Genomic DNA, 10,818 nt, shown 5'->3' with positions numbered 1-10,818 from the left:
TATGTTCAGTTTGAATAATTTATATCTTAACTTTGTGCAAAAATAGAATTGGGTTTAAAATATTTTTTATGTGGTTTTAAGTCTTCTGAATCTGGTGGCTGGTAAATGCTGCCATGGATGGTAATGTTTCAAATAGACCTAGCTTGTGTATCACTATAACTAGCTATCACCAGAAATACTTTAAGAAATGAGGATATTGGAAACTCCTTTCGATTCGTATTAACATCTTAAAGACAAGAACATTGGCATGAATTACCCTCTGAACAAGAAGCAGAACATTACAAATATTTTCAGAGATGTGAGATAATTAATTCTCTATAATATCGTATAGCTTTGCAATCGTAACAAGCAGACCAGAGAATCTTGTTTCTCATGGTCTTAGAGTCCTTGAGGTGCCTTTTGTCAAACTCCAAGCAGGCTGTCATGTTCCTTTTACTGAGGAGTGGTTTCCATCTGGCCATTCTACCATAAAGGTCTGATTGGTGGAGTGCTGCAGAGATGGTTGTCCTTCTGGAAGGTTCTCCCATCTCCATAGATAAACTCTGGAGCGCTGTCAGAGTGACCATCAGGTTTTTGGTCACCTCCCTGACCAAGGCCCTTCTCCCCCAATTGCTTAGTTTGGCCGGGTGACCAGCTCTTGGAAGAGTATTCCATTTAAGAATGATGGAGGCCACTGTGTTCTTGGGGACCTTCAATGCTGCATAATTTTTTGGGGAACCTTTCCCCAGATCTATGCCTCAACACACTCCTGTCTTGGAGCTCTACGGACAATTCCTTCGACCTCATTGCTTGGTTTTTGCTCTGACATGCACTGTCAACTCTGGGACCTTATATAGACAGGTGTGTGCCTTTCCAAATCATGTCCAATCAATTGAATTTACCACAGGTGGACTCCGAACAAGTTGTAGATACATCTCAAGGATGATTAATGGAAACAGGATGCACCTGAAAGCAATTTCAAGTCTCATAGCAAAGGGTCTGAATACCTAAGTAAATAAGTATTTTAGTTTTTTTTACCTGATTTCACTTTTTCATTATTGTGTGTTGATTAATGAGGATTCTATTGTGTGTTGATTAATGAGGATTATATTGTGTGTAGATTAATGAGGATTCTATTGTATGTAGATTAATGAGGATTCTATTGTGTGTTGATTAATGAGGATTCTATTGTGTGTAGATTAATGAGGATTCTATTGTGTGTTGATTAATGAGGATTCTATTGTGTGTAGATTAATGAGGATTCTATTGTGTTGATTAATGAGGATTCTATTGTGTGTTGATTAATGGTTGGTTTCTCAAATTATTGCTCCTTTGCACCCCAGTATCTGAACTTGCACATTCATCTTCTGCACATCCTACCATTCCAGTGTTTAATTGCTATATTGTAATTACTTTGCCACCATGGCCTATTTATTGCTTTACCTCCCTTATCCTACCTCATTTGCACATGCTATATATAGATTTTTCTACTGCATTATTGATTGTATGTTTGTTTGTTCCATGTGTAACTCTGTGTTGTTGTTTGTGTCGAAGTGCTTTGCTTTATCTTGGTCAGGTCGCAGTTGCAAATGAGAACTTGTTCTCAACTAGCCTACCTGGTTAAATGAAGGTTAAATAAAAATTTTAAAAAACAGTTGACCGACTAAAAAGGGACTTTAAGACTATAATTACTGTTCCCTGAAGGAGGGAAACGAGGTACAACACCTGTTTGGCCCTGCCCTTTCCTGGGTCGGCGAATAGCTATATTAAATTAAAGGAATGAATCTCACCCTCACGCTCATCACCTGTTGAAGGCGGGGCGTGTATTTAATAGTATGTTGTACCTAGTTTCCCTCCTTCAGGGAACAGTAGTTATAGTCATAATGTGTGGATTTAATAGTATGTTGTACCTTGTTTCCCGCCTTCAGAGAACAGTAGTTATAGTCATAATGTTAAGCTTGTCATATGATGAACTTCAGCTTAAATACTGGATCTTGCTGTCAGACTTCTTGTTTTTTGAAATTAAGTGGCTTTTTATGTTACGCTGGGAAAACAGTTTTCGTGGGCACAGAAATCCAAAATCATTTCAGTTTGCTAAATCCAATGGTTCTAACCTAGAGTCACCTTAACTTTATTGACAACTCCCAAATGGATTTTTACCTCTGGAGGTGGGACGCTATCGTCCCACCCACGGTTCACACTATTCAACGGCCAGTGAAAAATCAGAGCGCCAAATTCAAAACCACAAAATGTCATAATTCAAAGTTCTCAAACATAGGACTATTTTACACCATTTTATAGATACACTTCTCCTGAATCGAACCACTTTGTCCGATTTCAAAAAGGCTTTACAGCGAAAGCAAACATTAGATTATGTTAGGAGAGTACATAGACACAAATAACCACACAGCCATTTTCCAAGCAACTAGATGCATCACAAATACCCAAAACACAGCTAAATGAAGCACTAACCTTTGACGATCTTCATCAGATGACACTCCATGTTACACAATACATGCATTTTTTGTTCGATCAAGTTCATATTTATATCCATAAACGCCATTTTACATTGGCGCGCGACGTTCAGAAAATATTTTGCCTCCAATACTGCCGGTGAATCAGCACAACAATTTACAAAAATACTCGTCATAAACGTTGATAAAATATTAAACTGTCATTCAAAGAATTATAGATGAACATCTCCTTTATGCAACCGCTGTGACAGATTTCAAATAAGCTTCAAGAGGAAAGCACACTTTGCTATATTCTGAGTACTGCGCTCAGAAAAATACACTAGGCAATACAGATACCCGCCATTTTGGAGTCATCTAAAATATTAAATAGCATTAGAAATATTCACTTACCTTTGATCTTCATCAGAAGGCACTTCCAGGCATCCCAGGTCCACAATAAATGTTGCTTTGTTCGATAAAGTCCATCATTTATGTTCAAATAGCTCCTTGTTGTTAGCGCATTCAGTTAGCTACTCCAAGTGTAGGATGCGCGCTGAAAATGTCACAACGAAAAGTAAAAAAGTTCTATTTACGTTCGTTCAAACGTTGTATAGCATCAATCTTTAGGGCCTTTATAACGTGAAACTTCTGTAATATTCCAACCGGACGATTCCATTGTCTTGAAAAACGTTTTGGAGCACAGCTACCTCTCACGTGAATGCGCGCCAATGAACTGATGTCCTTCCCTGGGTCACCAACTTCCCCACCTTCTTGTTTGCTCTCTGTTCATCATAGACGCCTCAAACAACTTTCCAAAGACTGTTGACATCTAGTGGAAGCCTTAGGAAGTGCAAAATGAACCCTAAGTCACTGTGTGTTCGATTGGCAATGACTTGAAAGGACTACAAGCACCAGAATTCTCACTTCCTGGTTAGATTTTTCTCAGGTTTTTGCCTGCCATATGAGTTATGTTATACTCACAGACATCATTCAAACAGTTTTAGAAACTTCAGAGTGTTTTCTATCCAAATCTACTAATAATATGCATATTCTAGTTCCTGGGCCCGAGTAGTAGGCCGTTTAATTTGGGTACGTTTTTCATCCGGCCGTGAAAATACTGCCCCCTACCCTAGAGGTTAACTTTATTGACAACACCCAAATGGGTACTGTCATTAATGTGGTTCTTCAATAATTACACATAATTCTTAATACTGTAGCTGTTTAGCTAGTCACATGTTCAACTATCATCAGCTGATCCAGGAACTGAATGCCAGTCAAATGACAAACATCACGACATAGATATATTTGTTGTTAGGTGAAGTTAGGGGTCCTACAGTAGGTCTATGTTGTTGTTAGGTGAAGTTATGGGCCAATTTGGCAAACACTCATTGTAAGGCTGATGGAAAAGCCAGAGAGCATTTTACTTGTTGAAGTATAAAGCAGTTGATTTGCAATGATGACACAAACATTATATTAAGCAGGACATTCAAACAAGCCTTACAATTATAATCCAAAGTAGTGTGAAATGCACTCATTAGCAACCTGGAAATGGAGGTTACTCCCCTGAGTTTTACCCCATTCACATTCAGAATACATTGTAAGAAACTAAAATCTTTGCTCACCATTTTTGCTCCTGGCAGATATACTACATCCATAACTAGTGGTTCCCTCATTACCAGATATAGTACATCCATAACTAGTGGTTTCCTCATTACCAGATATACTACATCCATAACTAGTGGTTTCCTCATTACCAGATTTACTACATCCATAACTAGTGGTTTCCTCATTACCAGATATACTACATCCATAACTAGTGGTTTCCTCATTACCAGATATACTACATCCATAACTAGTGGTTTCCTCATTACCAGATATACTACATCCATAACTAGTGGTTTCCTCATTACCAGATATACTACATCCGTAACTAGTGGTTTCCTCATTACCAGATATACTACATCCATAACTAGTGGTTTCCTCATTACCAGACATACTACATCCATAACTAGTGGTTTCCTCATTACCAGATATACTACATCCATAACTAGTGGTTTCCTCATTACCAGATATACTACATTTTACATTTACATTTTAGTCATTTAGCAGACGCTCTTATCCAGAGCGACTTACAGTAGTGAATGCATACATTTCATTTCATGCATTTTTTTGGTACTGGCCCCCCGTGGGAATCGAACCCACAACCCTGGCGTTGCACACACCATGCTGGTGTTGCAAACACCATGCTCTACCAACTGAGCAGATATACTACATCCATATCTAGTGGTTTCCTCATTACCAGATATACTACATCCATAACTAGTGGTTTCCTCATTACCAGATATACTACATCCATAACTATCAGTTTCCTCATTAGCAGGGAGGAGTTTCTACAACCAGATTGTGTGGGCATCGCCCTCGTGCCGCAATTTTATTAAACACAGAAAAGGGCCTATATTGGAGACCAAAAGTTGTCTGGCACACTGTTTAGTGTTTCAACAACATGAATAACTTATTTCTAGCCTACAATCATCGATGTTACTACTAATGTGAAAACAATACAAAATATGTCTATTGTTGACTATTAACTATATCACTTGACTATATTAAGACAATTGTCAAATAATTTAACAGACGTCAATTGTTGTACAACTAAATGGGTATACTCAGGGCATTACCTTTTACTGTGGATTTCTGTTGTTGTGGGCCTTTAACCATCTGTCTGACTTTGTTGTTCACACAGGAGAGAGACGGGACTTTCTTGGATCCTCTGGGGAGCCTCATGATGCTGACGAGGCAGAGAAGAGTATCTCCACATTAGAACACCTCAAGAAACACCAGCAGAGACCCACAGGGAAGAGAACTCACTGCTGCTCTGACTGTGGGAAGAGTTACTCAAGATCAGATTCACTACAACTACACCAGAGAATTCACACAGGTGATAAATCTCACTGCTGCTCTGACTGTGGGAAACGTTGCAAATCTTCATCAGAACTTAAAATACACCTGAGAATTCACACAGGAGAGAAACCATACTACTGCTCTGACTGTGGGAAACGTTTCTCAAGATCAGACTCACTAAAACTACACCAGAGAATTCACACAGGTGATGAATCTCACTGCTGCTCTGACTGTGGGAAATGCTGCAAATCTTCATCAGAACTTAAAATACACCTGAGAAATCACACGGGAGAGAAACCTTACTGTTGCTCTGACTGTGGGAAGAGTTTCTCAAGATCAGATTCACTAAAAGTTCACCTGAGAATACACACTGGAGGGAAATCTCACTGCTGCTCTGAATGTGGGAAGAGATTCAACTCTTCAGTAGACCTTAAAATGCATCAAAGAATTCACACAGGAGAGAAACCTTTTGGCTGTGATCACTGTGGAAATAGTTTTACTCAGCAAAGCAACCTGAAATCACACCAGAGAATACACACCGGGGAGAAACCCTATGGCTGTGATCAATGTGGGAAGAGTTTTACTTTGTCAAGCTGCCTGATAGTGCACCAGAGAACACACACTGGAGAGAAACCTTTTAGCTGTGATCAATGTGGGAAGTGTTTTGTTACATCTGGCAATCTGACTGTACACCAGAGAACACATACAGGAGAGAAATCTTATAGCTGTAATCAATGTGGGAAGAGTTTTACTCAGTCAAGCAGCCTGATAGTACATGAGAGAACACACACACAGTAGAGAAGCTTCACCATTGTTCAGATTGTGGGAAAAGCTTTTCAACATCACAGACTTTGAAGCTGCACCAGAGAACACACACAGGAGAGAAATCTCTTGTGAGCTGTGATCAATGTGACAAGAGATACTCTGATAAAAGATCTCTGATCAAACATCAGAAAATACATGGTGTTGTTGCATTATGTCAATGAAATAATGTCACAATGTAGAATGTTTTAACATTGTAGTAGGAGTATTTTAATGATGTCACAATGTAGAATGTTTTAACATTGTAGTAGGAGTATTTTAATGATGTCACAATGTAGAACCCTGAACGTTTGTCCCCTGTTCTATTGATTTCAACATGATATGGATATTAGCCTCAGGGGGAAAATCCAGGCTCTGAAATGGAAGAGTACTATTTATGAGATTTAACAAAAAGTGACTAACAAAAAAAGAGTTGTGTTACACTTACCATGTTGGTGACCCACTTGAATCAAAATGCAACACTTCAAAATGTATCTGGCTGTTTTCTACAAATTATTAAGAAGTTAGTTTTTGGCCAGCTGACTCTACACCAGAGAACACACACAGGAGATAAACCTTGTATCTGTGGTCAATGTGGGAAGGGTTATACCTCATCTAGCAGTCTGACTCAACATCAGAGAACACACACAGGAGAGAAACCTTATAGCTGTGGTCAATGTGGGAAGAGTTTTACTACATCTGGCCATCTGACTCTACACCAGAGAAGACACACAGGGGAGAAACCTTATATCTGTGGTCAATGTGGGAGGAGTTTTACTGAGTCTAGCAGTCTGACTCAACACCAGAGAACACACACAGGAGAGAAACCTTTTAGCTGTGTTCAATGTGGGAAGAGTTTTGGTCAATCTGGGGATCTGACAGTACACCAGAGAACACACACAGGAGAGAAACCCTATAGCTGTGATCAATGTGAGAAGAGTTTTACTAAATCTAGCAGTCTTATTGTACACCAGAGAACACACACAGGAGAGAAACCTCATAGCTGTGATCAATGTGGGAAGAGTTTTGTTACATCTAGCCATCTTATTGTACACCGGAGAACACACACAGGAGAGAAATCTCGTAGCTGTGATCAATGTGACAAGAGATACTCTGATAAAAGATCTCTGATCAAACATCAGAAAATACATGGTGTTGTTGCATTATGTCAATGAAATAATGTCACAATGTAGAATGTTTTAACATTGTAGTAGGAGTATTTTAATGATGTCACAATGTAGAATGTTTTAACATTGTAGTAGGAGTATTTTAATGATGTCACAATGTAGAACCCTGAACGTTTGTCCCCTGTTCTATTGATTTCAACATGATATGGATATTAGCCTCAGGGGGAAAATCCAGGCTCTGAAATGGAAGAGTACTATTTATGAGATTTAACAAAAAGTGACTAACAAAAAAAGAGTTGTGTTACACTTACCATGTTGGTGACCCACTTGAATCAAAATGCAACACTTCAAAATGTATCTGGCTGTTTTCTACAAATTATTAAGAAGTTAGTTTTTGGCCAGCTGACTCTACACCAGAGAACACACACAGGAGATAAACCTTGTATCTGTGGTCAATGTGGGAAGGGTTATACCTCATCTAGCAGTCTGACTCAACATCAGAGAACACACACAGGAGAGAAACCTTATAGCTGTGGTCAATGTGGGAAGAGTTTTACTACATCTGGCCATCTGACTCTACACCAGAGAAGACACACAGGGGAGAAACCTTATATCTGTGGTCAATGTGGGAGGAGTTTTACTGAGTCTAGCAGTCTGACTCAACACCAGAGAACACACACAGGAGAGAAACCTTTTAGCTGTGTTCAATGTGGGAAGAGTTTTGGTCAATCTGGGGATCTGACAGTACACCAGAGAACACACACAGGAGAGAAACCCTATAGCTGTGATCAATGTGAGAAGAGTTTTACTAAATCTAGCAGTCTTATTGTACACCAGAGAACACACACAGGAGAGAAACCTCATAGCTGTGATCAATGTGGGAAGAGTTTTGTTACATCTAGCCATCTTATTGTACACCGGAGAACACACACAGGAGAGAAATCTCGTAGCTGTGATCAATGTGACAAGAGATACTCTGATAAAAGATCTCTGATCAAACATCAGAAAATACATGAAGGAGTTGTTTCATGATATCAATGAAATAATGTCACAATGTAGAATGTTTTAACATTGTAGTAGCAGTATTTTAATGATGTCACAATGTAGAACCCTAAACGTTTGTCCCCTGTTCTATTGATTTCAACATGATATGGATATTAGCCTCAGGGGGAAAATCCAGGCTCTGAAATGGAAGAGTTACTATTTATGAGATTTAATAAAAAGTGACTAACAAAAAAAGAGTTGTGTTACACTTACCACGTTGGTGACCCACTGGAATCAAAATGTATCTGGCTGTTTTCTACAAATTGTCCTCTAACCAGGGATGTACACATTATTCCCAGATTCTGTGTGGTTTTTGAGCTGTTAGTTTTAACAGGACTTGCAACCTCATCTCCCTCCTCTCGGCACAATTGATTTCAACATGATATCGATGAGTTATGACAAATAAGTGTTGTGTTCCTTTGTTTAGGGACCCCTAAATTTAAATGCATCACTCCAAAATGTAGCTGACTGTCTTCTGCAGGTTGTCCTCTAACCAGTGAGGTAAAAGATATCTCCATTTCCATGTGTTTTTTGTTTTGTTGTGTTAGTTTCAAGAGCAGATTCAACCTGATTTCCCCCCAAATGGATATAAGATTTGTGTTTTGCGTTTAGCCAGTGCGTTGCTATGGATCTTTATTTATTTTGACTGCACGTTTTTCCGTATTGGAGATGAGTTTTGTTTGGGCTCGTTCCAAGGAGACGAGTGTTCTAGAAGCTAGTGGGATTTAGAAAGAGGAGAGTTCTAGAAGCTAGTGAGTTTTAGGAAGACGAGTGTTCTAGAAGCTAGTGGGATTTAGAAAGAGGAGAGTTCTAGAAGCTAGTGGGATTTAGGAAGACGAGAGTTCTAGAAGCTAGTGAGTTTTAGGAAGACGAGAGTTCTAGAAGCTAGTGGGATTTAGGAAGACGAGTGTTCTAGAAGCTAGTGAGTTTTAGGATTCTATAGAAAGAAAAAGGAGAAACAAATAATACTATTGTATATTATTATTTAGAAATACGTGTTTTTTTTCTTGTTTTTAATTGTTGACAGGCAGTAGACACCATGTTTATATTGTAGGAGGTGAAGCATTGTAGTTGATTATAATGTGAAATGGAAGTTGTTTTCTGTTGGTGGTGAGCAAATTTGTCCAAAAGAAATGTAGGATATATTTGTTGTCTTAAGGGGGAAGGTGTTACAGGCTTTGGTTTTTCCATTTATGTTTTGAGGTTGGACTTTAGCACATCTAGCTCGTTAGCACGTCTAGCTCGTTAGCACGTCTAGCTCGTTAGCCCGTCTAGCTCGTTAGCACGTCTAGCTCGTTAGCACGTCTAGCTCGTTAGCACGTCTAGCTCGTTAGCACGTCTAGCTCGTTAGCCCGTCTAGCTCGTTAGCACGTAGGACGCACTGATTGGTGTCACCTCGTTAGTCAGTATGTGTTACACCTGTGCTGGCTTGTCCATCTCGTTAGTGGGAAGGTGTTTCACCTGAGCTGGTCCAGGTTCTATTTAAGAGTGTCTGGCCCAGTGCTCCAGTTGTTTTGATACATGTGGAGAGTCAACACCTTTAGTTGCGCCACCTTTTTGGTTTTCTTCCTGTCTTTAAGTTTGGTGTGGGTTTTTCTTTTGTTTTCCTCTTCTTGGGCAGATTTAGTGGGTCTCATGGTGGGTGTCTTTTAGGTCCCAGTTGTTGTTACTAGTCAACTTCCAGTGGACACCCCATAGTGTCTTTCAGAACCCCTCCTAAAAAACAAGTTATATTTTGGGTTGGATATTGCATCATATTGTTAATATTTTAATCAATGGCATTTCCTTACAATGCTCATTAGTCTTTCAGTTGTTATTATTGTTTTTTATCCTCATATTTGTGTACTAAATATTTCTGATTATTTTCATAGTTTTTTACTGTGAAGCCATTGTGTTGCATCCATGTCTGACATGTGCTGTATAAATAAAGCTTGATTTGATTTGAACATATTGTAAAACAAATTAACCCAATGACTGACCAATCAACAAACTCTTGGTCCACCTTAGTATGAAAAACTGTATCAATCCCACTTTTCCAGCCTGCTGAAGGCATGGTGGAGTGGTAAACACCACCCCCGGCTCTACCAGGGGCTTGAGGTGGTCTCCCACAGCTCTGCTTATGTCATGTTCTGTGGCCTTGCTGTTCCATTTCTTGACTGCCCCTGCAACACAGAAACACATTTAGTCATATTATATAAAACACTCAAAGCAATGGATATGGAGCATCTATGGCCTCAGTTACACCTGGCACCTAAATGTGACTTCTGATCACTCCAAGCTGCATTAGGTTCAGATCTACCAGGATGGGCCTTTGACATAGTCTGGATGCAGTCAGGCCACTGATTATGCATCAGCAATGTAAAGAGATGGGGTGAATGAGGGGAAAAGTAAATTTGACACAAATTACCTTCATAAATCAAATCAAATGTTATTGGTCACATACAGGTGTTCAGATGTTATTGCAGGTGTAACGAAATGCTTGTCCTTCTAGTTCCCACAGTGCAGGAATATCT

At 39.3% G+C, this 10,818-nt stretch overlaps 2 protein-coding genes across 2 annotated transcripts; both read left to right on the top strand.

Moving 5' to 3' along the window:
* Positions 1 to 5,088: 5,088 nt before the first annotated feature.
* On the top strand, positions 5,089 to 6,253 carry LOC115186504 (gastrula zinc finger protein XlCGF17.1-like). Its single transcript, XM_029746125.1, has 2 exons — positions 5,089 to 5,092; positions 5,260 to 6,253. The coding sequence occupies exons 1-2, from the start codon at positions 5,089 to 5,091 to the stop codon at positions 6,129 to 6,131; spliced, it is 876 nt and encodes a 291-aa protein (XP_029601985.1). The 3' UTR covers positions 6,132 to 6,253.
* A 40-nt stretch (positions 6,254 to 6,293) lies between these two features.
* On the top strand, positions 6,294 to 8,197 carry LOC115186503 (zinc finger protein 135-like; the record flags this gene model as incomplete). The annotated part of the gene is made up of 3 exons (XM_029746124.1): positions 6,294 to 6,298; positions 6,625 to 7,271; positions 7,674 to 8,197. Coding segments are annotated over exons 1-3 (1,176 nt in total), but the record flags the coding sequence as incomplete, so codon positions are not given.
* Between the last annotated feature and the right edge of the window lie 2,621 nt (positions 8,198 to 10,818).

This window comes from Salmo trutta, unplaced genomic scaffold (genome assembly GCF_901001165.1).
Source record: "Salmo trutta unplaced genomic scaffold, fSalTru1.1, whole genome shotgun sequence".
NCBI lineage: Eukaryota > Metazoa > Chordata > Actinopteri > Salmoniformes > Salmonidae > Salmo > Salmo trutta.
Note: the sequence above shows the minus strand (reverse complement) of the source record. Positions and strands in the feature narration are given on the sequence as shown.